The sequence below is a fragment of the Diaporthe batatas genome, assembly GCF_019321695.1.
Source record: "Diaporthe batatas strain CRI 302-4 chromosome Unknown Contig00007, whole genome shotgun sequence".
Taxonomy (NCBI): domain Eukaryota; kingdom Fungi; phylum Ascomycota; class Sordariomycetes; order Diaporthales; family Diaporthaceae; genus Diaporthe; species Diaporthe batatas.
In genome coordinates, this window is record NW_025408554.1 from 2,005,443 (window position 1) to 2,030,522 (window position 25,080).

Consider the following 25,080-nt stretch of genomic DNA (forward strand, 5'->3'; position numbering starts at 1 on the left):
TTTGTTCCTTCAGACGCCTGTACTCGGAAACGCGTCGTTCTTTTTGCTAAGCACGACAAACCGGGCTGAGCGGGCTATATATCCCTTCATGAAGCCCTGCAATGGAAGACGGAGTCAGTGAGCGAGCTTCCGGCTGGTGGGAAACACATGATGGTTGAATGAAGATGCCCGTAATAAGACGAGTAACGGCGAGCTTGCTAAGCGTTTCGCGCTCAACAAGGCGTGGACTCACTTTATATATCATGTTAGCAAGAAGGCACTCGACTTCATCCGAGTCGATTTGTTGCTTGCTGCTCAGGCTGATGGCTGCCGCAAACTCGTCGATAGGGATGCGCGTGCGCCGGGTGGGCGGATCCGCATCTGGGACCATCCCGCCTGCAATGAAAACCTTCCGCAGCAGATTCCGGAGGCAGGTGTCATGAGATCGCTCAAGAGGAAGATAGATCCGGCGCTTGACGAATTCATCCTCACCTTCCTTCAGTGCTTGGTCAAAAGCGCACAGGTCGCCCTTCTTTATACACTGTGCCAGGGGCAAGAACAGTCTCTGCAGCCGGGGGTAAGGGTCCAAGAGGGCATGGGTGGGAAGAGTTTGGGTAGTGAGCAGGTGGCAGGGAACGAGATATGTTAGGATGAGCCTGAAATCTGGTCAGCACATGTGCGGCATGTAGCAGTCGCGTCCTCTCAGACTCAAGTGTTGACGTACTCCTTGTTCCTTTGTGCATCTTTGTGGCAGAGAGCCAATGCCTCTGCTAGACGCTTCTCAGCCTGTGGCAACAATTAGCTCTAGTTCTGGCCGGCGAATTGGACAATCTCACCTCCAAATAGTTCTCCTCGAGGAAGAAGAGGACGCCCTCGTAGTACTTGAACGTTACTTGCTGAGACTTTGGGAACTGATCAAGCTGTGGCATGTTTCCCTGGTAGGCGTGGAGGTTCTTCAGGATCGTCCTGGAGAGCCTGGCCTTGTTGAGCTTGAAGTACGTCTTGAAGAGAAGGTTGATGATGTAGTAGATTGCCCACTTCCTGGACTCTTGGATGGGTGCCCTAATCGAAGTCAGCGGGGCCGACGAACGTCATCGTCCGGCATGACTCTACGTACCGGTCGGTAAGGCAAAGGGAAAACAGCCCATTTAGGTGGCGCGCGCACTCCTCCAAGGTCTGATGGGCTTCCATTTCAGGGTCAAAGTCGTCCCCCAAGACGGCAGCCCCGGTGTCGGCTGCATTCGAGCCTCGCTCGTCGTCCGCCTTGATGGCGAACACTCTCAAGTACTTCCCAGCGGTGTAGAGACACGGTATAGTCCAGGCCTCAAAGCCAAATTCTTGATAGCCACGTTTGAGGAACAGGGTCATGTCCTTCCAGGCCTGGTAGACAGTGGTCCAGGACGGCTTGCCGGGGACAACGATGTTGCCCTGGACGGCCAGGATGGCGCCGACGGCAGTCCAGTAGGACAAGTAGACGTCAGTCCAGGCGTCAATCTCCTGATTCGAGACCTTGACTGGCGATGGTCCATTCTTGAGATTTCGCCGTATGTAGCCCCGTGCATCGTGGTGGTTGGTGCTCTTCCATATGATCTTGAGGGTTTCCGCAGGCAACTCTGGCGACAGGGTCTGGGCCAGCTGGTAGCCGTTGCCCTCAGCCGTTGCCGTGCTGAAGTCTTGGAAGATAAAGTCCATGGCTGGGCCGGCCGCTGCATACAGGTCCGAAAGGACAGGCTGACTGGGTGGGGGACTACCTAGGCGTGTAATAAATCTCACGCCAGAAGGGAGACGGTCTTGTGGTTGAGGGTCTTGCAGGTGTTTCTTTGTTGAACCCCAGTTGCTTGCTTCGTTCAAGCAATCGTTGACCGGATTGATCCCTGGCCGGAGTCTATCTAACAAGGCTCGGCTCCCATGGTGGGCAGGTTGGCAGGGTAAGGTAGGTGCCTAGGTACCTAAGTGCCTGCTGTTTGGGTAGGCACTACCTAGGTCCCTAGATGGGGAGGCAGGTAGAGACTCCCTGCTGCCAGCTGGCTCGCAGCCGGGGCAGCTGTTGCGCGGCCAGCACCCCTGTACATCCTGATGCTTCCCGGCCTTGAAATGTTCTGCCTGGGGCCTCAGGCCACAATGTGGGTCCGAGATGCACCAATCAGCACTCTGGGCACCAAACCACAAATCTCTGAATTGCCTAGATGAAATTTCTCGACTTTGCCGGGCACCACTTTCAACCCTCAGTCAACCACTAACCCGCGACACCACACGGTACATTCAATCAAAGTGAGCCTTTCGCACCGCGTTGCTGCCTCTGAAATCGTACTAACTTCAGTCGTGCAGATGGGTAAGCACCTTCCCAAGCCATTGTAGCCAGTTCTGGGAGCGAAGTCGACGCCAAAACCGAGGGATACGGGTGGGAACGAATGTAATGCGACAAACGACGCCACAGAAAAGAGCCAGGAAAGCAATGGGCAGTCATGAATGATGACAGTCAACCGAGGACGACAGCGACAGCCGGCTTCATCACACCCAGTGCAACGAAGGACACATGTGATTATGGCTCCGGGGGAAGTGGGCAGATGTTGGGTTTCGTGGAATCGCTCGGCCGACAACGCCATTTCGAATGCCATACCACCTTTCCACCAAGGCTCAGACTAGACTTTCGCTCCCAGGAACCGCACCCACCGGCCCGGCTGCACTGCACCGACCTGCTAACATGAATGCGATCAGGTCGTCTTCAGGAGTACCAGGTCATCGGCAGGCATCTGCCTACCGAGACCAACCCCACCCCGTCTCTGTACCGCATGCGCATCTTCGCCCCCAATGAGGTCGTCGCCAAGTCGCGATACTGGTACTTCATGCGCGGTCTCAAGAAGGTCAAGAAGGCCACCGGTGAGATCGTCAGCATCAACGTGGTATGTGTAATCACTGTGACCACGGGAAGAATATACCAGGCGACATGAAAAGAAGGAGAGGTCGGTCAAGACCATGCGAGAAACATTGGCTCATGCGATTTTCGATTCACAGATCCACGAGAAGCACCCGTTGAAGGTCAAGAACTTCGGCATCTGGATCCGCTACGACTCGCGCTCCGGCACTCACAACATGTACAAGGAGTACCGTGAGATGTCCCGGACCGAGGCTGTTGAGGCTCTCTACCAGGACATGGCTGCCCGTCACCGTGCCCGTTTCAGGTCCATCCACGTACGTGTCACACGCACCCCTCGACCCTCTCGGCCCGAGACCGATGGACATCAATGTTTTGCGGTGACCTGACATTTCATCTAGATCCTCCGCGTTGTCGAGCTTGAGAAGTCCGACGATGTCAAGCGCCCCTACATCAAGCAGCTCCTCACCAAGAACCTGAGCTTCCCTCTGCCCCACCGTGTCCCCAAGATCTCTACCAAGAAGGTCTTCAGCGCCAAGCGACCCTCGACCTTCGCCTAGAGTGGTGCCGAAGGGTGGCGGGTTTTGGTTTTCTCTGGTCAATTGTGGAGAGCGAATGGACGGGCATTGGTAGTGACGGCAACAATGGACGAATCAAAAGAAAAGTCCAAAGGGTTTCCCCGGTGTTCATAGGGGTACGGCATGTCATTAGCATATGCTCTAAAACGGTCATGAGCAAAAGAAATGGAATGAAATCCACAAAAAGAATGAAACACGCTCCGGGTGCCATTACCCTCCCTCATTTTAATTGTGAACCGGAACCAGCCCGCCGCTAGTCACTTGCCCAAGACCGTCCGTATTGTGGGCAAATAGGACGGTGCAAAATGCTCACTGCACAACTGAATCTACACACTCAATCTGACCCCGGTACAATGCTATCTGTCTTTATCCACTAAAGAAGGTCACCTGTGAGATAGGTAAGGTGTACAACGAAATGCCAGATAGCAACCCTCAACATATAATCTACGTGTTAATCGATTGAGGGACAATCTGCCAAGCGAAACATATTTCAAGTTGTTACGGAGAGGTTGAGTTGGCCAACGGCCCACCGAGGTGAACTACGAATTTAGACTATTAAGTTAGTGAAAGTCCAGGACTTTCAAGACGAAGACATGAACACTGAAGTATGGTTTTCTATGAGTGGAGGTTAAATTCGTGATAACCTTGGCTGCCACGCGAGCGAGGACCCACGTCTGCGGTTGATGAGACGTCCCTCAGCCTGTGTCCTCAGCTATACAATCTTGCAATCCGAAGAATGCACAAATGTACTGTAGCGAGTCAACAAGAACCTCTACTTCCCCTCACTACTAGGGGATGTTTGCCCCTCCACATTCACACTGGCATCGTTGACAAAGTCGTTCCAATAACTCCAGTCCATCATGTCGAAACCGCCGCCGCCGCCCCCGCCGAGACCCACAGCACCATTATAATCAATCGATGTGTCCACAGGAACGTCTGCGATGTCCGCAAAGTCGATCATCCACTGGTGATGGCTGTTTTCTAAGATGAATGGAGGCGCCACGGCTGGTATATCTGGCATGGGACCGAAATCTTGCGACAGAGGAACACCCGTGGGACCGAGGGCCGTGGCGGGGTTCGGTGGTGGCTTGCTACTGTCCATCGCCCTGCCCGAATCGGACGGCGCCGTTGGCGCGGCCTGCTTCACAAGCGGCTGTCCTGTGGCTCGTTTTGCCTGAGCCTGCAACGGCGGTTCTGCCGGTTGCCTGGCTTGCTGTCCCGGTTCGCTGATACCAAGTCTCCTCATCTGCGCTTCGGCCCTCCTCTGTCTCGCCTGTTTGAGCAGCTTTCGGATTGGCCGCCAGAGTGCACCCTTCCTCGTGTCTGCAACCTTATCTCCCCATGAAGGCATAACGCGGTCAATCGTCTTCCATGCCCTGTCAACTAGGGGACCTTCTGTCTGCACGCACAGCTCGGCCAGGGCGACCGCCAAGGGGTGCCAGGGAATGTAGCCGTCTTGCCACCAAATGAATCTCTCGGAGAATTCCTCTGAGCTCATGGCGGCGGAGGACGGCCCACAGGCCTGCAGCTCCATGATGGCGACAGCCGTCTGAAGCATATGCTCCCGGCTCACGCGAGGTTTGATGGTGGGCTGCCTTACTTGCAGTGGGTACTGTATGCTGAGCCAATAGACCAATGATGCTATGCGCAAGACGGTAGCCGCATATGAGGCCTGAGGATGGCCAGCCTGGTCGGCAGCAGCGGTTAGAAACTGAGCTTCTAGACTCTTGATGCGCTGGATAATGTCTTCCTCAGAGACCTGTGGCTGTGCGTGTGGTCCGGGGAGGGTGGTTTCGTGGGTAGCTTTGGAGAAGCGGATCCTGGGCCCGTGTATGTGAAGGAAGAGCTTGGAGCAGTGATAAGTGCAGAGGCTGAACGTTATGTCTGTGGGGCCTTTCTTTTCCAGCTGCGCAAGCGGGACAGAAGTGTGCGGGCCGAAGTCATCATCGTTAACATTTGATGGTGCAGCCGTGTTAGTTTCTTCCTGCCTGATCATGGCTTCCGTACCACGATCTTGCGCAGCGCGGACGTCGAGAACGATGATTTGTGCCCACAGCCTGCGACGCATTTCTGCTTCGAAAGGGGAAAAAGCGGACCCATCACCATCACGATGAACACCTATGGCTTGGGCAAGGCGTAAAGCCATGGCCAACAGCGCCCACGAGGCGCGAGATTCCGCATAGTTGCGTAGACAAGTCTGTCTCGTGAAATCAGTCATGATGCCGACCCGATTTCATTGAAGCCCAGCTGAAACCCAGCAGGTGTCTTGCAGACTCTTTGCCGACTCACCGAGTAGATCATAAAGGCCTGGAGGGTTTCCAGCGAGGTGCTGTTGAGATAGTCCGCTCTGGCCAGGGCACGCTCCACTGCCTGTTTGTACTGCACAGCCAGCACCCTTCGATCCTCGCCGAGCTGGTTCAGACAGGAATCGGGCCGGAGGCTTGTCACAGCCTGGAGCGTGTTAGCCATCTGCCTGATATGGATCCTAGTCTGATGCGTCCAGAGACGTCGCAGAAGCCGAAAGACAAGAGTTCCGGAAAGGGAGAAGAATGGTACGAACTGCGAAATACATGGCGAAGAACAGGGCCTCGGTTGCACGACTGAGTGGGTGACGGAGTGGATTCACCATGTACAGCTCAAAAGCCTTCTCAGTTGTCGGCTTGTGCAGTATCTTCATCAACGGGTCGACACTGCGGAAATATATCTCGCACAGCGTCTTCATACGCGCTGTGGGCGGGTGTGACAACCCATCCGTCGCCGGGGCACTCCCCAAGACCAAAGGCGGGCTCATACTATAACCAAAGCTGCTGTGACTCCCCTGGTGTGACTCGGGCGAGGGGGCTTTGTGCTCGGCGTCATCCTCATCCTCATCATCACTCGGCTGCTCGAGGGTCGCTTTGATACCCTCAACCTCCCTGGACAGGTTTCTGCAGCACTCAGAGTCAGCAGACACAGCACCGAGAGCTAGATTGAACGAGTACAGAAGGAACGGCACAGTATGGTCGCAGCACGCCCTCAGAAGCCCGTAAACTGATATGACGTGAGGGTTGTAGGCCATTGAGGGGAGAATCCTCTTGTTGAGGGGGTTGATTCCGTATCCAAAAGTGCTTACGCCCAGAACTCTCCGCTCACGTATTTTACGCTTACGCTGGGTTCATCTTTTGAGACTGGTTGCGCAATAGCCTCGTCCGCGGCTTCAACGGCGGCGCGTACCGTGACCACAGGCTGGTGGCCGGAAGCCAGGCTGGCAGCTTCAGGGTCCACCTGAGATGAGGAGATGGGCTGGATTAGCTACCTATGCGACCAACCACGCCCCTGATCTCCAAAGGAGGGGATGCTCAAACCATACTTCCTGACTCACCTGGCCGACAATAGCCTCGAGCTTGGCCAGCCTATTGAGCAGCTCGTGGTTTCTATTTGTGCGCGGGCGCCTGTCCTTTTTACGCGAAGGGAAGATGCACTCGAGGCCGCCCCTGAGGCAGTGAGGGCATGGGTAGGTCTTGGAGCACTTGACCTTTCGCTGGCGACAGTTGACACAGCTGAGGGCGTGGATTTCCTTACTCATCTTGGCTGAGGATCTGTAATCTGTAGGCACAGATGCGACGAGACAGGGTGGGTGTTCGAAGCCTGGGTCCTCAAACCTCGTTGAAGATGCATGATGTCGTCCAGGCTGCCGGGTCCGGGTCCGGGTCCCGCGCTAGCAAGAACGGGCAAGGGATGGGGGTTGGTTATCTTGCTCGCACCTAGAAGGAAGAGAACCACGGTGAGTCAGAGCCCAACAGACCAGCACAGCTGAGCAATAAAAAGAAGGCAACCGTCCCGAGTAGATGAGGACGGGATAAAAGAGGTCGGTGATCTTTTTTTTTTTTGTTTTAGAGGAAGAAACCCCCCAAAAAAAAAAAAAAAGAACCCCCCCCCCCCCAAAAAAAACCAATCAATTGCCTACCTCCGCCTCAGACTGCTGCCAGCAACCGACCAGCCATGCCGCCGCCCGTGCCCTCGAAGCCAGAAGGCTGGGTCAGGGTCCGCACGACGTTGCCGGTGCTCCCCCCGAACTCGTCCAGGCCACATGTGACGACGCCGCGGCTTGTCCTGCGGCCCTTCGACCCGTCTGACCTCGACGCCCTGTACACACTGCGCCAGCAGCCCGAGGTGATGCAGTGGACGACGGTCGGGCGAGTTGATGTCGACCGGGAGGAAACAGCAGCCAAACTCGGGCTCTTCCTGCCGCCAAATGACACAAAGACCTTCAACTGCGCAATCTGCCTGAGGGAGACGGGCGAGCTCATCGGCCAGGGGGGCGTGCACGCCTTTGAGCAGCCGGCCGGCGATGCCACGGCTGGTCCGCAGCTTGGGTGGCCGGAAGTGGGCTACATGATCCGAAAGGAATGGTGGGGCAGAGGCATAGCTACAGAATTCCTGAGGGCATTCTTGGGCATGTACTCTGGGCTGCCCAGGAAGGGACGGGTCGACAGGGAGGTAACAGCCAGCTCGGCGGAGGGCGCTGGCGGGCCCGGGCCCGGGCCGGAGTTGGGGGCGGGGGCGGGGGCGGAGGCGGAGGCGGAGGCGGAGGTGCGGGAAGCCCTGGTGGCGGTGATCGACGCGTCGAACGCAGCGAGTCAGAAGATACTGGAGAGGTGTGGGTTCGAGAGCTTCCTGTCCTTTAGCGATGTCGACATGCGTGCCCAGGACAAGACGATCGACCTGGTCGCCTACCGATACTTTCCCAATAGATAGATACCAGATACCCATGGTGCCGAACCTACTTAAGTACCCTGTAGATCTGATGTGCGCCCGTGGGCTGTTGGGAGACTGGCAGAGCGTGGGTGGGCCCCTGTCCGTCAGCTGGTGTTGCCCCAGCCACCAGCAGTGTCCCGTCTCCCTGGGCTGTGCCGATGGTGCTCTGCCTGCTCTGCCTGCTCTGCCGGCCCCCGACCCACCAGAGCCCACCTAACAACCTTTGGCCGCACGCTGCTACTGCACCCTGGTTGCATAAAATGCACCCAAGGCTTGGCCCAGCCAGGCAGGCAGCTGGCAGGCAGCTATCAGGCACTGTTGACCTGCATGTCCAAGATTACAGCAGTCAGTCGGCTGCCATCCTGACTCTGTCTCTCCCCTGCCCTTCGAACATACTACTATCCTACTATCCCCTCCGTCCCATGTTGCTGCTGTTTGTTTGATGTTTCCCAGCCCACCACCCGCCGACCCGCTCCAACACCACCACTTCCGAGGTTCCAGTTGGATCCTGGGCCGGCCGACGAAGGGTCACTGTTGTGCCTTGTCCTTGTCTCGTCAACACGAGTGCACATGCGCACATACGTGCCTAGGAACACCAGACCCAGACCCGTCCATCGCACCACACTGACCGACCCCGTCCGCAACCTGCCCCAGCTCGCGACCCGCCACCCGCAACCCGCAACCCGCGACCCCGCAACGACAGGGCCAGGCTGATGTGAGCGACGCCATTCCCCACCGCCGTCGCCGTCGCCGTCGCCATGGCCACCGCCCCAGCCCCGGAGCCCAAGCCCAACCCCACGCCCGCGCCGAACCCTGCCGTCGACGCCAACGGCTTCTATGGCTATCTCTACGAGGCCAACAAGACCCCGACCCAGGTTCTTGACGCCCTCTTGCGCGCCATCGCGCTCTACATCGTGAGTTGTGCCCGATTCGCAGCCAGCCAGCCCGCCTGCCAGCCCGCCTGCCTGGGTACCTCCGTGGTGGGGGGAGGGGGTGGTTGCCCCGCGCCCAAACCGCACTCGCCGCTGACAACTCCCGCCTTGTTCGTCCCGGTGGTAGATCAACAACGTCGGCGACAAGCAAGACCAGAACCTGAGCCCCAACAAGCTTGCCGCCTTTTACAAGGCAGTCGGCGGCGACTATGACCGTGAGCTCCTCTCCCCCCCTCCCGCCGCCTGTGGCACGCCCACGTCCTGGCCGACGGCGCCTGCTGACCCGTGGGGCCGCCTTGGCCGCCGCCCAGGGCTCTTCGTGAATGCCCCAAACGAGTCCATATCCTTCATCTGGCAGGTCTTTGGCTGTCAGCATACTCTCCAGCCCACCGACAACGACTATGAGGCCCCAACCGTGCCGTCTCTGACCCCGAAGGGCTTTGTCCGCTGGCAGTCCATCCAGATCCTGCTCGAGCCCGAGGAGCATGTGCCATACATGATGTTCGCAGTCAACAACTGGGGCCTGAAGCATCCCGACACCGGCGAGCTGTTCCCCAGGGATATCTCTGCTGCCTCCTTCCCTTCCGCCCCGGATCCCGACATCACCGCATGGCATGCAGCCTGCGGCGAGAAGCTGCGCAAGGAGGCAACCCCCAAGGCGTCGCCAAGGCCGACATTCCCCTCTGCAGCTGATCGCATGAAGGACGCGTACTCTCACGTCCCAGCCCCAGAATCAGCAGGCGGCCCGCCTGCCCGGCCGAGGCCGGCGAACCTCGCATCAGATTACTTCAACCACCGCCCCCCGTTCTTCACGCACGTCAGCCCGGGCCATACATCACGGTATCCGAGGGGCGCTGCTCTGCGCGTGTCTCCCGAAAGGGTGGAGCGGCCCAGGAGGAATGGCTCTTCGGCAGAGGACATGGCTCGGGAAGACCGCGCGCGGCGGCGTTCCTTCTCGGACTATCCATCCCCCCAGGAGCAGTTCTCGTCTGCCCATCTGAATCCTGGAAGGGCCGTCCCGCCGAGACGCCACTCCCACCCCCGACGGGGCTTCAGCAGCGATGATTCGGGGTCCGAGGCCGATCTGAGCCCCAGGTCGAGACGGAGTTCTGGTCACCATGCTCCTCCAGCCCGTGGTCCCAAGGTCGCGACACGCTATGCGCACGTCGCGGACGCGGCCGCCGCCCCCTCTCCGGGCACCCCGACGCCCGTAACAGGCGCGTCGCCCGCAGTTCAAGTGCCTAGCCTCAGGGCGGACCGGGCAGATGGCGGGGCCAAGCTCCGACCTGATGGTCGAGACTCTCCGGTCTCGGCCGGCAGGAGGAAAAGTGCGGCGCCGTTCGAAGGGGCCAAGGACTGGGCCAAGGACAAGATTGACAAGTTCTCCACCATACTACCAATAGTCTCGGACAAACCGCCCCGGCGTAACATAAACAGCAGCGGAAGCGGTACAATACCCATCGACCGCATCGACCGACTTTCAAAGGACAGTCTTCCAGGTGCTTCGAAAGTGAGCCACCGCAGTTGGTCGTACGACGATCAGAGTGCCTCCGACTCGGAAGAGCGTGATCAGCGTCGGAGGCGAAGACTCCGGGATCGCGAACGTGAGCGCCGGGACCGCGAGAGGGATGCGTATGAACGCGACCGGGACAGGCCGCCCCGTCGGAGCCGGGACGCCCCACCAGACTGGGACGAGCTTGACCCGAGGGACAAGCCGCGGAGCAGGAAGGAGAAGGAGGCGAGGTATCTGCGCAGGCCGGAGAACCCGCGGAGGACGAGCAGCCATGCTGACGTGGACAGATACAGGCATGATGCGTTTGACCTGCGGGATCGAGAGAGGTATGGCGTTGAGAGGGACAGGAGGCGGAGGGGAGTGACCGGGTACGAGAACAGGGAGCGGGACCGGGACAGGGAGCGGGACCGGGACCGGGACAGAGACCGGGACAGGGAGCGGGACAGGGACAGGGAGAGGGAGAGGGAGAGAGACAGGGATAGGGAAAGGGAAAGGGCAGCGAGCCCGGAGATCAAAGGCGTCAGTGGCCGGAGGTATCCTACAGAACCCGCCTGGGTCCAAGATGAATGAGGTGAGCGCTAAGGTCAACACGACACGGACACGAACAGCCCAGGCATAGAAACGAAGCGGGTGACGAGTCATAATCATTACGATCGACGACGACGACGACCATGAATGACGAGCTATGGGGGACGATGTAGCAAGGAGTCTCGCAGTGTGCTGCTATAATTGGGTTATCAGGCATATAAAGTGTTGGAGATTTGTTTCCCTTTTTCTTTGTGGGTGTTGGTAGCGTCGGAACTTGTATGCGACAAAGATACCTTTCTCTTTTCGAGACGCCTGTGAGAGGCGTGTACGCATCCTAGCGTTTGTTGGGCATTGGTGGACATAAGCTGTCTGTTGACCGTTTGCATAGATGCTACTTATTCCTTCCCCCTTAGCCAGTCAGTCGGTGGCCTTACTACGTTTGACGGCCGCAATGTATGCCTGTGTGCGTAGGTGTAATCCACTCGCTGTCTGACTGACGTCTTGACTTGTGTTCACATGGAATTGCACCAAAAAGTGCTCTAGTCTGGTCACAATCCCGAAGCTGCCCATACCGGCACCAACAAGCCCTCCTGAAGCCCTAATTCGCCCTCGCGGCTCCGGCACTCTTCGCGGCTGCCGGCGTGCTGAGCTGACGGCCAGGTTGTGCGGGATCGATTGGGCCGCTGGCAGGCTGTTGGGCTGCGAGGGCATCAGGTGCCCAAGTATATATGTATGCTGATGGGGATTCATACAGGATACGTCAACCCAGCAGACTGGAATGCGACGGGACTTGTCAAGCACATGCAGCCGCTGGCTGGCACGGCTGGCACGGGCGGCTAGCATTATCAGGGCAAGCGGCTCAGCGGAAGCCTTGCGCGGACCGAAAGCGGCAGCGAAGACGCGTTGTCTCTGGGCCGGGAAGCGCGACTGACCATGCGGGCGGCCCTCGTATCCAAGGCTCCCATGGGCATGGGCGGCGTCCAGTGTGCTGGTGCGACAGGCATCAATCAGGTGGGCAAAAGTAGAGGGCGGCATGAACGGCGGCCCGGGGAGGGTGGGGAAGACACGGCATGAGGTTGGGACAGGCAGCGATTGGACCAGGGGCGACGGACCAGCGACGGAGGCGAGATGAGAAAAGGAGCCGGAGGAATGTGAGTTGAATGGGCCGCAACGAAGGGCCGGCGGGGGAGCCGGGCCTTGTTTGTGAAGAGGCTGCAAAGGGCCGTGGTGAGATCTCATTCGGCCACGGTTCTGCTGGCTTGGGGGCCGCTGGGACGGCGGCCACGGCGGCCATGGCGGCCACGACGGCCACGGCCCCACCCTGGTGTGCGCTGGTTGTTCTGTCGTGCTGTCGTGCTGTCTGTCGTGCTGCGGGCGACGTCGACGGCGACGGTGTGCGTGTGGGCGGCCGAGCTGGTCCTGTCACGGGGCGGGCAATGGTCATTTGGTCACTTGGGCGTCCGTCCAGCCCGGAATGAAACGCCTTGTCGGGCCGCATCGCTAAATGTTGACCGACTGCTGCTTGCAGAGGCGTGGCCCAGGAATGCGTCTTGTCGCTTGCAGGGCTGTAAGTGCCAGGCGAGGCAGCTGGACGGCCAGGCACCTGAATGCAAAGTGCCTGGGTACCTGGGTACCTGGGTACCTGGGTACCTGGGAACCTGGGTACTCAGCGACCCCTGCACACATCATCTTGGTGGGTGGTACCCTCTCTGCAGTGGTAGTACGGAGTACCTGACCACCCCGTGCTCGGATCCCTGGCTAAGTACTAGTGCCTGGGTACTTACTCAAGTACCTGAGGGTGGAGGCACGGCCAACAAGTCACAGGTCTCACCTGTCGAAATGCGACTTGCACCTGCCACTCAAGGGCCCGGCCCCGGCCCCGGTCCGTCCCCTTCATCAGCCAAGTGCCAGTCACGCAGGGCTGGTCGCTCAAAAGCAAACTTCCCGCCTTGCCCTCTGTCTCCTTCGCCCTGTCACTCGGTCCTCCGTGCTGCAACAACTTCACGCTTGACTTGTTAGCAACCTCCCACGCTGCCACGCCTCCCCTGCCCTGCTCCCCACTGCCCTCCTTCTCCCCTTCTCCCCTTCTCACCTTCTCACCTTCTCACCCTCTTCCCAGATCCCAAAACCCAAGAACCCTCTCCCTCCCAACGGGCCGCCCCTGATCGGTCACCAATCCCACTCGGCCAGACCACCTCCTCTCCATCGCACCTCCCTCGAGATACCAGCGCCACCGCACACCTCCTCGCGTCTGACCGCAGTCTTGACCTCCCACCGGCTGCTGTGGTCTGCCAGCTCCAGACCAAGACATAATACGACACACGACGCAATCACCTCCTCTTGACTACTAGTGCTAGCTACCTTGTTTGATCATCAATACCGACATCACTCTTCTGCGCACCGCCGACTGCGACCGCCCGACCGCCCGCGAGACTACCGCCGAGACTACCGGCCGTCTTGACCGCAGAACACACTCTCCAACGCACCCGTCCCTGCGGCCACGCACCCGACGCCACCTTCTCTACCAACGCCCCCATCGGCCAGGATGAAGGGTCGTCCGGTCGACCAGCTCGTTTACGAGCAGATGTTCCCCAAGCCAAAGCCTCAGGAGCCCCAGAATTTCCATGCCCTCCTGCAACGACACCTCATCCTCGAGGTCCGCCAGGAGGTCCACTCCTTCTATGGCCACCTCGACACCGCAGAAGCAAAGTACCCAGGTCTTGATTACACCAACCCCACCCACCGCACTCGGCTGAGCAGGTGGCAGTGGCACCGGAGGATGTTCCGCGCCTTTGATGCCTTACGCCTCACCCCCAGCGAGATTGCCGGCTTGACGAAATGGGAGGGCACCAGATGGGCAAAGATCCGGTACGAGCGGGAACAGGGCACCACCATCCGCGACACAGCAGCCGACGGCATGCCCCACTGGCTCGATCGCCAGGTCCGCGCCATCACCTCCGGCTCGCCCGGCGGCCCGGACACCGAGGACGATGATGACGCCATGGCCGAGGCCGAGGCCGAGGACAGTGATGGCGAGTTGGAGAGCGTCGGCATTGCCTTGAATGAGCAGCTCCGCCAGCGGGTAGCCGCCAGGAACGCGGGGGATCTGTCCTTGCCGGTGGACGAGGCTTGGGAACAGTGGTTCAAGAACGCTGTGGAGACGGGCGACATCTCCCACATGCGAGAAAGAATCACCCATGTCTCGCCCCAGGACCTGTTCCCCCCACGATTTATCGACGCCGCAAGAACTGGGAACTGGCACGACATCCCTGAATTCCTGCGGGATCTCATCAGGGATGGTCTGCGTGCAGAAGATAACCGCCTCCAAGGTCGCTCGGCAGTTGCGTCATCCGCTGCCTCGAGCTCGAGCGTCCTCAGCCTCCTGTCTGCGCCTCACACCACCCGGAGCTCAACCACCCGGAGCCCAACCACACGCAGCTCTTATGCCAACCTACGCATACCCGGCGCCTTCGATAACGGTGGCACGTCGCAACGTGGCCAGGCTTAGGGAACAGATTCGCTGCCACGGGTCATTATGCCCGTTCCCCCACCTCACATACGACCACGGGACTCCCTACGTCTCCCAAGATATACGCTACCGTTCCTCCTCAACTCAAGGCCCTCCTCTGACCTGCGCGCCGAGCCGACAATGGTGTTGAGAGGAGGGTTCATCAAGCACTCGGCGGACGCCAACACACCCACCGTCCGGGTTCATAACTCCGTTGACAGCTCCGCTCCTTGTGCGGTCGGACACCTTGTTCCATATCTGGGCTGCGGCCATGTCTTGAGCCGCGCCCAGTCCAACACACCCTGCTGACGGAAGCTTGACCTGGTCAAGCCCTCGCAGTACAACAGCCACATGCGACTCGATAGTTGAACGGGCTCACCGGAGCGATGCAGCTCGTACCGGGGCCCCCATTTCAGAAATACCAGAAATACGGCCAGCGAAACCCAAACGTCGGTTGTCGCAGGCTGGCTAGGCAGATTGCCTGTTGCGTTAGACCCAAACATGTCCTGATGATAATGCAACCAACGCAGAACCAAGTCGAGGTTTTGAGAACATCTCGATCCCACAGAAACAAAGTTGTGCATCGGGGTTTCCTGCCAGGCAGCGTCTCTCCAGCATCGGTTCTGAGGATGAAGTAGCTTCAGCGAGGTATCTTATATCTTAGCAGCGGAAAGAAAAGTTTGCAATAAAGAAGGTGCACACATCACACAACTCCACCGTGGCCTTCCAGGTTGCCCTGGAGCACGCCAGCTGGTAGTGACCCAAATGACTGACTGGGATCACCTCGCCGCAGCCTTCTTCCAGCGACGAGTTTATCTTTCACGTCAGACTTCTCGTAGATGTTCTCACCAGCAGAGATGATTTCCGCTCAGCCGTACGCCTCTCATTGAGCTTATGATTTGTCATTTCAAAGATATTGGGCCACTACCCGCCCTTGCTGTTGGTTTTCCGTCGAGAAGGGTTGACGCTGTTGCCATATGCTTCCCGAGGGCAATCATAGTAAATGGAGCTCAGCTTATGATGGTGGAAGAAGGAGCCGCCTGATCGAGCTGAGAAAGCAAGATAGAACTCTGCGAAGTTGGGTCGACTGACCACACCTGGTTCCGCGGATAGCAGCGTCAATTACCTACGCTGCTTCATGCAACATGATAGCGCTTCTGTGCCGCTAACGGGCATGCGGTGTCGACTCCTGGCCTTGACTGTATTGTCCACTTGTTCCAACAATAGTTTGACGTGGTCGACGGTGTTTTTAGTATGATGTAGGATTTAATTTAGCAGAGCACATCACACAGTTGAGACAGGCGATGCCATCGGATCATGGGCTGCAAACCGCTGTGCCCAATGGCTCATCTAAGCCCGCATCTATCCTACTATCATGAAGCGTTCAAATTTTCCCGTCATCGGACTCGATGCAGTCTGTCTATCACCCAACGCTTGCCAAGTCAATCACAATTATCTGTGCCATTCCTCATGTTGCTAAATCTTTAATTGTTTCGATATGAGACCAGGCCTACCTGCCCCGAAACCTGAGCCCTTCGATGATAATGTCAAGCGACCCATCGCAACCTCCAGACCAGCCTGTTCCCACGGCACCAGGCCGGTCCACCGAAAGCGGGACTCATTAGTCTCCAGCCACGGTTACTGTCGCCATAAGAGCCGATGCGGAGGAGGTACAAGGCCACAGAATACTGGTGGAGGGTAGTATCAACAATGAGTCAAACCCGGTCTGACTGCCTGGAATTCGTGAAACAACACGGATACCCGGCTCATGGATATCGCTTCTTTCTCCATGAAGAAGTAATAGAAGTTCTCAAACAAGACCAATTCAAGCACAGAACAGATGAGCTCACAATATAGACCCTGGTTATCTGAGGGATGCTTACAGTCTTGTTTGCGGCTGGTCCTTTTTCTTTTCATCCCCGTGCTTCTTGAGACATTGTGCTTATAACTAATTTTCACTCATTTTATCTAGCACCCTCCTTTAGCATTAAGCCCTAGAGTATATAAGTGACATAAGCATTCTAGGGCTCCTTTAGAATAACTTTATATAATTTTCTAATTAGACTTATTTATAATAAAGAAAAAGTTAACTAGGTAAAGAATTTAATAAGTATATTATAATAAATAATAATTAATTTAAAACTTAATATTTTTTAAAAATAATAATTAATTTAAAATTAAATATTTTTTAAAAATAATATTTATAATTATATATTAATAAATTTTATTATTAAAGCTTTATAATAAAAATATATAATATAGTTAAATTTAAAATAATTAATATATATATAAATAAAATAATAGAATAATTCTTCTAACTTATAATAAAAGAAGGCTTAAATTATTTATAAAGAATTATTAATTTAAAACTAAAGTTACTTAAAAATAATATAAAAGAGGTAGTAAAGCTATAATTCTATATTATAAAAGGTATAGAGGCTACTTAAGTTAATAAGATAAATAGAGTGTATAAACCTACTAGTTAATCTTATAAATATTTAGTTTATAACTTTAATATATAAAAGAATAATTAAAAAAATATTTTTTTTAAATAATTTCACTTTTACTTTATATATATTTAAAAATATATATAATATTTAATAGTTTTATATTAAAAAGAGTTTAAAATTTTAAAGGTTATAAATAGTCTATATATCTAATTACCTACCTTAGCCCCTAGCTTAATACACTTATAGTAAGAGCCAGGTATTTAAAATAGTTATAAGCATTACAGTTACCTTATTTTACAATCAATAGCCTAGGGTGAGCCTTGCTAAACTAAAAACAAAACCCATTGCTTTCAACCACTCCTTCCTAGAGACCACATGCATACTTCTCATATGATCATAACCAAAGCCAGCTGCTGAAGGGCAGTGATTAGGCTCCACGATAATCTGCTCTCAAAACATAGCAGACTGCATATGTGTGCTGATGGCACACCTGGGATGCCCCCCCCCCCCCGAGCCCGGACTAGACTGTACCAGCTCTTCACACGTCTCCTCGTCCATGGGCAAAGGTCCGAGTACGCCAAACACCTCGCTAAAATGTCAGGGCGGCCTTGTGGGCGGCAGTACCACACTCGGCAGAAGCAGTAAGTACTTAAAGAGGAAAGAGCAGGGTGGTGGAATAAGAATGGCCGAGTCGCCGCAAATGACGCGGCAACCTGCCAGGCTGTGGACAGGCGGACCAATGGCCAATGCCGCGCAGAGCGACCCGGGACCGACAAGTCCCGTTACTTCTCGGGAATGACGCCGACTAAAACTGTGTCGAACGATCGACTGCGGCTTCTCACTTGCCCTGATCATCGGCCAGATGACTCCATTCAGGAATCTCCTTGATCTTGGACCACATGAACTTCTCGAGTTTATTCGCACTCTTAGTGTATGGAGTACCCTCGCTGTTGTACTGGCGGCAGTTCTTGAAGATTAGGGTAGCGTCCTTGGTGAAGTCCTCCGGGGTGGTGTACTGGTCCATCTCAAGCTTCTGCTCCATGGTAGAGAGATCCATTGGCTCCTTGATGACGTCGTAGTAGTCGTGGACATCATCCTTGTTGACTGGCATCAGGAACGGCCAGGCGCTCTGGTGGTTCTGCATGTCATTGAGAAGGTGCAGGAGCTGATTGTAATTGGGGCCATGACGCGGCTGGCGGGCCAGCTCGTCCATCTCTGGCGACCATCCCGAGTTTTTGATGGCCTCTATCTTCATGGGGTCGATGGGTGAAGGGCCATTCTTCCACTGCTTAGGCGGCTGATGGACGACGTGTGAGTTTGAGTAGGCTCGGATCTTGGCCAGCACGCACTCCTTCTGCTTCTGCAGCATACGGCCGACCTCAAGGTATCGGACCCGCTCAAGCATCGTGCACTGCATGATGGTGCCGCCTTCGTAGTCTTTGATGTAGCCCATCCAAACTGACTTGTCAAGCGTGATCTCCTTGGTGAAGCCCTGTTTCTTGAAGTAGCCAATCGCGTAATTGTCTGCATAGGTGAGGAAGTGCATGACCGGGCTCGTGGCCTTGACGTAGTCCTTCAAGTGCGCCATGAGATGGGCACCGTAGCCTTTAACCTGCTGGTCAGACGAGATTGCACAGAAAACAATCTCGGCAAACTTGCGATCGTTGAATGGGCGGTACGTGATGCCGCCCACTACCTCCAGAGGCTTCTTGACGATGGCGATAGAGACATGGGTCCGATCGTAGACCAGGCGCGCGATGTAGTCCTTGGGCATCTTGGGCAGCTGTTTCTGGAAGATGCACTTCAGCCCGGTCATGATGATGAAGCTGTCCTTGTCGCCATCATTATTCACCACGCGGAACTGGATATCGCCGGCACGCTCCTCAAGTTGAGCAGGCTGACAGCCACGTTAGCATCGAACCCACCGCGTTGGGAGCCGCATCAGACTCGACACATACCTTCTCAGGAAAAGGAATGACAGCCATCTTTGGCTTCGGGGGAGGCTCAGCCGAATCGTCGTGCTTTACGCGCTTAGCCGCAGCAGGGGACGTGGGGTCTTCGGTCGCCTTCCTCTTGCCGTCGTCCTTCATCGTGTCTGGATTGCTGTGGGCTTCTGGGTCCCCGGAGGTTTCAGCGGCTGCAGCAGCTTTCCTTGCCTTCTTGTTTGCCTTCTGCCTGGCTTTCTTGGCCCGGTTTGCGGCTGTCTTGTTGCGAGGGGCCTCAGCGTCACCGGGCTGCGCAAGCGGTTCTTTCACCGGGGCTGTAAGTGGCTGGAATTCGCGTTCCTCAACCTGGGCTTCGACCTCACGTATGGCACGCTGGACGTCAGGATCTTGCGATGCCGTACACAACCCCGCTGCCGAGCCACTGGGCTCGTCTCCCACCCCCGGACTGACTGGTGTCGACTCTATCGCAGCACCAGTGGGTTCGGGGCCGGCGAGCCAGTCTGCAGCAGCCGGGCGCTCAAGAGACTCAAGCGGGGGTGTTTGAGGGTCGTGGCACGTTGGCGGTGCAGGTGGGGAGACGTAGAAGGGGGTGGTTGGTGGACCAGGAGCGGGCGCGCGAGGAACGAGAATATGGCCTGTCGGAACGGGAGGTTGGCCGTGGACGACCTGGGACTCCCAGCGTCTGTAGTCCTCCTCAAAGGAAGATTCGCGTTCGAAGCCACCCTGCTGGGGGACGGTGGCAGTAGGGGCGGCGGCGGGGTCTGGACCTATCTGGCGGTCGCGTTGAGGGTGCGCGGTTGAGAGCTCGGGCACGACAGGGTCGGGGCCAGGCCCAAATGCAGGCGGTTGAAGAGGGCGGGGAGACGACGATCGGGCCGGGGTGGAGAGAGTGGGGACCAGAGCCGGGGCTGACGACGGCCTTGGGGACTGCAAGTTCCTCGAGTGTTGTGCTCGCCAGGCTTTTGCACGCTGGATCTGCTCATCAACGGTGAGGTGCTTCCACTCATGAAACGGTGGAGTGCTGTCAGGACCGTTGTAACCGCTGGGCCCTGCAGGCAGATTGTGGCTCCAGTGGCCACCGTTCCAGCCTCTGCCCATCTCTTCCTGCGGTACGCCCAGACCTTTGAGGTGTGCTGATTGGGGTTGGTGGGGAAGGACGCTAGGCAATCTTGGGAATAGCGTGATGCCTAGGGCACTGCAGCTCCAGGGATGGGTGTCTGCTTGCCAACCTGCCACCTATCGATTGCGAGATGATGGTGATGTGGTCTGTGAATTCGACTTGTTTGCAAACCTGGCCTGGACAGACCTCGCATGCAAGCCCTCTTGTTGTGCAGAGACAACCATCAAGGAAGGCCAGAACCTGTCGTGCAGCGCCGGCAAAACAGACAAGCTCCTAATTTGTCCACAGCAGGCTTCCGCCGCTCGACCGCTGTCGGGAACCTCGCATCCCAAAACACGCTCCCAAAACACCATCCAACCTGAGCACCCAGCCAATCAAGCAACTGACGGCAGCCGTACAATTCCATGGATTCGAAGCTCATTGACGTCTGGCAAGCCGCTTCTGGCAATCCTTTCCTCCCTACCGTTGGCAAGGGCACCCAATTCCTTGTCGCCTTCGTCCTCCTCCTCCTAGGCCTCTTCTCCTTTGGCATATTCGCCCTCAGTAAGAAGACAAGCCCTTCCAGCTCCCCAGCCGCTGTACCGCCTCCAAGCTGACAGTTGCTTTCTCCAGACCGATCTGCAATCAACGTGCCCGTCATCGGAATCCCAGCTTCTGTGGCCATCGCGTATGTCTACCTGCTCCTCCTCTCCCTGCCCCCAGTCCGGTGCGGCTCCTCTCTGACCTTTCCTAACAGGGTGGGAACCGTCTACATGTTCTGCGCGGTCGGAGTCTACGTTTGAGGCCCAACACCCCCCGAGATACCCAGACACGACGAGGCGAGGGCTCCTGTGGGCATCGTCGTGCCCATACCATAGATTGACCAGGAAGAAAAGAAACCAACCTTTACTTGACACTCTGCGCCCGTAATAGCTGTGTATGAACATTACCTCATCCGGCCATTGACAAACCTATCCAAGGATTTTCAGCAGAACCGCCATCGTAGGCGTCCATCATGGCGACGCCACGCCCTACGCCGGCCGTGCCTCTGTTCCGCGCGCTTGCCAGTTCGACTAGGCCAATCCAGCAGATGCTCAAGTGCATCAACTTCACAAACAAAGTACATGTTGAGATCACAGAGGAGCTCATCAAGTTCGCAGCTGACCAATCGCGAGTGACGCAAGGTAAGGAAGGCAGTGATGACCATCACCATCGGCGTATGTTTTCTCCAAGACGGGCCGCTGACCATAGGGCTTCAGGTGTTGCAAGCTTGGACAGATCCATCTTCACTAACTTCTCTGTGAATGTGCCCCAGGCCGAGGATGAAAGCGAGCCAGACTACCCAAGCTTCCAGATCTCTTTGCCCGCATTTTTGGAGACGCTCCAGATCTTCGGCGCCTCCGACGCCGCGGCGCGACAGGCGAAGGCTGAAGCAGAGCCCTACCGCAGCAACCTCCGAAACTACCGTCCTGATGCCTTCAGCAACCAGACTCTGGGCATGGCGGGGACCTGCGTCCTGTCGTACCCGGAGAAGGGCGGCTGCTTCAGTGTAATCCTCGAGGAGACTGGTGTCAACACCACCTGCAATCTTAAAACCTACTTGCCCGAGGCCCCTGAAGATATTCCTTTTGACAGAGACGACATCGCATTTAAAATCATCATGCAGTCGCGCTGGCTGTTGGATGCTCTCACCGAGATGGCACACTCCAATCCCACCCGGCTCGTCATCGCGGCGTCGAAGAAGGAGCCGTACCTCCGGCTGTCATGCACAGGGCCACTCGGCGGATCGAGCGTGGATTTCGCTAAGGGACGTGATCTGCTGGAGACGTTCACCGTGCGGGACAAATGGGTGCAGAGCTTCAAGTTTGACATGATCAAGACTGCCACCGACGCAATGCGCCTTGCCAGCAAGGTGAGTCTCCGGGGCGACGGCCAGGGCGTCTTGAGCATGCAATTCATGGTGGAAGTGGAGGGTAGCAGGTCTAATTTCCTCATGTTCTCTTTTGTCCCATACGTTACTTCCGAGGAGGACGAGGAGGACGAGGAGGAAGTCGATGGAGTGGACGAGGAGGCAGAAGTCGAGAACTGAGCGTTGTCGCTCGAGAATGGGCGTGTTTATCGACTCTCGTTTGGGGGGTCTCACAGGACGGCTGGGCCAGACAGCATCTTGTGAGATGAGGCTGAGCTGGTGGTATGCGTGGGCGAAGGAAAGGATACGGGGGAATAATGTCACTTGCGGCAATAATATCATTCAGATCTCGACGACTTTGCCCCAGCTGCCTCAGAGCCCCCACCTACGTGCGATTGATCCTAGCTCGCAACCTGCGTCCCTCCACCAGCTCCAGCATTCTAAAAGCGGATTCGTGACAGAACGAGCGCATCTCACATTTGGGATGGTGTGCTCAGCTGGGGCTCAAGCCGGAACCTAGTGCAGGAAGGCGTAAGCGCTTGGCAGGACGCAGGGCCAGAGAAGGGCCAAGAGGGGGCGCACTGCATCCCACATTTCCTTAGGGCAGCCTGCACGAACGCATGCTTTCCAGTGTGTTTTGGCTCTCAGATGGTGGTTTCCCGGAATGAGTCGTTTCGCACGTCCCTGTCCGGCCCGGAAGGGTTCCTTGATTACCGACTGCAGCCCTCGACGGAGATGAGGTCGTTGTGTGCTTGGCTTGTCAAATCTTTGTCCCCAGGTTCGAGCTGGCCCGGGCGAGCTTTGAAATCTACGGCACCGGCACATGAGCATGGCCCCGATGCTGCCATTTGGATCTCAAACCCTCCAGGCTGGCGACGACATCAGGTGGTTCATGAATGGGCCTCATGAGCCTGGTGAGGCACGCTTTGTCTTGTTTCGTTTTCCATGTGTTATGTTTTATTTTTGACCTGAGACCGCGGAGTCGGCTAGCTCCATGAAGCCTTGTGATCTCGAGAACAGGTGGCCGACCCAAGCAAGGCCCTGTTTGGAAATGCCGTCAGCTCACCTCGTCTGGGCTTCGCCTCGGCTCCTCGAGGCCCCTACCAGCTTCCTGTCGATATGGTAGGATACTAGGACAGCACCGCGCACGTGCTTATTTGGCTGTGAGTATCATGCACAATGGCACAACACCTGGTCGGTACCTGACCGAGACTTGCCGAGCCCAACACTACTGTAGCACAAAGACAACAAAGACAATATAACATGGAAGTGGAATCTACCAGTCCAACACGAAGCCGGCAGACCCGGAAGCAGCGTTCAAAGATATTTTGCTTGGACCGTCCGGTTTGCCAACGGGCACTCGCGGCCATCGCAGTATCAGCCATGGTCCTGGCCCTTTTATGGAATAGCAAAGGAGTTACCGCTGTCTCGAGGCAAACAGAATGTTTTTGTGCGCCCCAGCCGAGCTGTTTGGCCGCTTTCGAAACCAACGGGGGCTGGTCGGGCCAATGAGACTGTCGAAGGCCGAGGACAATGCATTCTGTGAGCCAGGGACGTGGAGGAGGCTGGCGCTTGGAAGCTGATTGGGCGATGGGTGTAGATAGAGGTTGGTAGCTCACGCACGGCAGCATGTCGTCACGCAGCTAGGAATCTTCTCACATGTGAGTTTTGTGGTGGTCTCGCACATCCTTCAGCATTCGGAGATGTCAAAGCATCATTCGCAAATGTTTTCTTCCGGGTGTCGGGCGAACAGAACAACTCGGGCTTCTCGCCTGGCTATTTGGGCGTCCAGATCAAGGTCAGCTGGAGGATCCAGATTCCATTCTTGAGGGATCATCATGTTGTGCGCAGTCCTCGAAGAAGGGATGGTCAATCAGGACGGATCCCTGGCGCACCGATGTTGTGATGTTGGCACTGTTGGGCACGCCAAAGATCTGCCCACTCCCCGTTGATCCGGGGACAGGCTTCGATCGGCAACGGGTAGCAGAGCAAAAGAGGGGGCAAGAAGCCGACTTGCAGCTCGATCGTCGGGCCAGTCAGCCCAGGCAAGGGGATGTGGCTTGCGGTACTGTGACGTGCGTGACCGAACTTTAAAGCACGGAGGTTATCGGTCGCGCTCGTTCACGGTTGTCCCAAGTGGCATGTGCGTTCACCATGGTTGGCATTCCCCAAGCTGCTATTTCTGGGCATGGTCAAGTGTGGCCAAGCGAGGGAGGCCGTCAGGCCAGGCCCAGACGGACCGGGAGATCTGGGAGATCTTGGGAAAGAAGGGGGGGGAAGCTGCTTGGTATCCTACTGGAGGACGGGGGAGGAAAGCATCCCCGGGGCTTCCGTGGGCACCCTGGTGGCGACGGATGCTTCTGAGGAGAAGATGCGGCTCGGGAGGGGAGGGACCAAGCCTCGTGGTGTGCTGGTTGAGTTTGGCGCTTATCGGGACAAGAAGAGCCGCGGTGGCCACCAGCCTAACGCATCCATCGCGCCTGTCGATACTCTGTGGGATGATGCTGGCGCTGGTGCTGTCCGCTTGCCCTTCGTGGTTGGTTGTCTAGACGGCAACCGTTTGTTTTCGTGCCATGTCTGGTCGGAAATTAGCCGGGCAGTGATGGCGAACCAGCCGGTTGTGTGTGTTGGCCAGGACTGGAGCGCTGGTTGGCCGGGCGAGCTGCAGGCTGCAGGCTGCAGAGGAGGATCGATCTGGTCTACCCTAATCAGACGAGACGGGCCATGCTTGGAGACCAGAGAGCTGCAAGAGTATGTGCAGACGAAAATGCTCAGTTTCGGACCCAGCGCTGGGGGCTTGTCCTGGTCCATCCTCGAGCCCATCGACGATGGAAGATGCGATCTATCTGGTCAACTGGTATTGATACAAAGCATGGAGGAATTACACAGCTAGCGGTGGACCACAGCATTGTCCCCACCAGCCGACCTCGCTTGCGACAACCTTGAGCAGGACGACCACGCCAGGCCCGCACTGGCTACCCCCGATGGATCGACTACTTGGCCAACCGACGAAAAAAACCCCCAAC

The 25,080-nt window shown here is 56.6% G+C and overlaps 9 protein-coding genes across 9 annotated transcripts; 6 read left to right on the top strand and 3 right to left on the bottom strand.

Moving 5' to 3' along the window:
* Nucleotides 1–9: 9 nt before the first annotated feature.
* KVR01_007034 (uncharacterized protein) lies at nt 10–1,671 on the bottom strand (the record flags this gene model as incomplete). The annotated part of the gene is made up of 5 exons (XM_044785133.1): nt 10–96; nt 233–635; nt 704–765; nt 816–1,041; nt 1,097–1,671. The coding sequence occupies 5 exons, from the start codon at nt 1,669–1,671 to the stop codon at nt 10–12; spliced, it is 1,353 nt and encodes a 450-aa protein (XP_044644465.1).
* Nucleotides 1,672–2,434: 763 nt separating this feature from the next.
* Nucleotides 2,435–3,414, top strand: KVR01_006634 (uncharacterized protein; the record flags this gene model as incomplete). Its single annotated transcript, XM_044792245.1, has 4 exons — nt 2,435–2,438; nt 2,698–2,882; nt 2,995–3,171; nt 3,256–3,414. 4 exons carry the CDS (start codon nt 2,435–2,437, stop codon nt 3,412–3,414), a joined length of 525 nt encoding a protein of 174 aa, XP_044644065.1.
* Nucleotides 3,415–4,040: 626 nt separating this feature from the next.
* Nucleotides 4,041–8,179, bottom strand: KVR01_006793 (uncharacterized protein). The gene is made up of 6 exons (XM_044786328.1): nt 7,379–8,179; nt 6,782–7,175; nt 6,545–6,696; nt 5,993–6,359; nt 5,722–5,883; nt 4,041–5,629 (listed from the first exon to the last, which is right to left on the bottom strand). The coding sequence occupies exons 2-6, from the start codon at nt 6,995–6,997 to the stop codon at nt 4,205–4,207; spliced, it is 2,322 nt and encodes a 773-aa protein (XP_044644224.1). The 5' UTR covers nt 6,998–7,175; nt 7,379–8,179; the 3' UTR covers nt 4,041–4,204.
* On the top strand, nt 7,339–8,179 carry KVR01_006868 (uncharacterized protein). The gene has a single exon (XM_044792131.1). It carries the CDS (start codon nt 7,414–7,416, stop codon nt 8,167–8,169), a length of 756 nt encoding a protein of 251 aa, XP_044644299.1. The 5' UTR covers nt 7,339–7,413; the 3' UTR covers nt 8,170–8,179.
* A 251-nt stretch (nt 8,180–8,430) lies between these two features.
* Nucleotides 8,431–12,611, top strand: KVR01_006521 (uncharacterized protein). Its single transcript, XM_044783992.1, has 3 exons — nt 8,431–9,083; nt 9,229–9,316; nt 9,413–12,611. The coding sequence occupies exons 1-3, from the start codon at nt 8,928–8,930 to the stop codon at nt 11,182–11,184; spliced, it is 2,016 nt and encodes a 671-aa protein (XP_044643952.1). The 5' UTR covers nt 8,431–8,927; the 3' UTR covers nt 11,185–12,611.
* A 215-nt stretch (nt 12,612–12,826) lies between these two features.
* On the top strand, nt 12,827–16,357 carry KVR01_006987 (uncharacterized protein). Its single transcript, XM_044789744.1, has 2 exons — nt 12,827–13,156; nt 13,262–16,357. Exon 2 carries the CDS (start codon nt 13,688–13,690, stop codon nt 14,648–14,650), a length of 963 nt encoding a protein of 320 aa, XP_044644418.1. The 5' UTR covers nt 12,827–13,156; nt 13,262–13,687; the 3' UTR covers nt 14,651–16,357.
* Nucleotides 16,358–17,938: 1,581 nt separating this feature from the next.
* On the bottom strand, nt 17,939–20,390 carry KVR01_006767 (uncharacterized protein; the record flags this gene model as incomplete). The annotated part of the gene is made up of 3 exons (XM_044790986.1): nt 17,939–18,997; nt 19,059–19,965; nt 20,353–20,390. The coding sequence occupies 3 exons, from the start codon at nt 20,388–20,390 to the stop codon at nt 17,939–17,941; spliced, it is 2,004 nt and encodes a 667-aa protein (XP_044644198.1).
* Nucleotides 20,391–20,570: 180 nt separating this feature from the next.
* Nucleotides 20,571–20,948, top strand: KVR01_006849 (uncharacterized protein; the record flags this gene model as incomplete). The annotated part of the gene is made up of 3 exons (XM_044783604.1): nt 20,571–20,709; nt 20,779–20,833; nt 20,903–20,948. The coding sequence occupies 3 exons, from the start codon at nt 20,571–20,573 to the stop codon at nt 20,946–20,948; spliced, it is 240 nt and encodes a 79-aa protein (XP_044644280.1).
* Nucleotides 20,949–21,160: 212 nt separating this feature from the next.
* Nucleotides 21,161–22,234, top strand: KVR01_006492 (uncharacterized protein; the record flags this gene model as incomplete). The annotated part of the gene is made up of 2 exons (XM_044794512.1): nt 21,161–21,329; nt 21,405–22,234. 2 exons carry the CDS (start codon nt 21,161–21,163, stop codon nt 22,232–22,234), a joined length of 999 nt encoding a protein of 332 aa, XP_044643923.1.
* Between the last annotated feature and the right edge of the window lie 2,846 nt (nt 22,235–25,080).

Bases quoted from the DNA above. Each gene is read 5' to 3' on its own strand.
- KVR01_006793 (XM_044786328.1), bottom strand. From the start codon at position 6,997: ATGAGTAAGGAAATCCACGCCCTCAGCTGTGTCAACTGTCGCCAGCGA. The intron at 6,360-6,544 runs GTAAGCACTTTT...TGAGTGCTGCAG, and splicing joins GTGAGCGGAGAGTTCTGGGC to AAACCTGTCCAGGGAGGTTG. The intron at 5,884-5,992 runs GTTCGTACCATT...AACACGCTCCAG, and splicing joins TCTTCGCCATGTATTTCGCA to GCTGTGACAAGCCTCCGGCC.
- KVR01_006868 (XM_044792131.1), top strand. From the start codon at position 7,414: ATGCCGCCGCCCGTGCCCTCGAAGCCAGAAGGCTGGGTCAGGGTCCGC.
- KVR01_006521 (XM_044783992.1), top strand. From the start codon at position 8,928: ATGGCCACCGCCCCAGCCCCGGAGCCCAAGCCCAACCCCACGCCCGCG. The intron at 9,084-9,228 runs GTGAGTTGTGCC...TCCCGGTGGTAG, and splicing joins GCGCCATCGCGCTCTACATC to ATCAACAACGTCGGCGACAA. The intron at 9,317-9,412 runs GTGAGCTCCTCT...GCCGCCGCCCAG, and splicing joins AGTCGGCGGCGACTATGACC to GGCTCTTCGTGAATGCCCCA.
- KVR01_006987 (XM_044789744.1), top strand. From the start codon at position 13,688: ATGAAGGGTCGTCCGGTCGACCAGCTCGTTTACGAGCAGATGTTCCCC.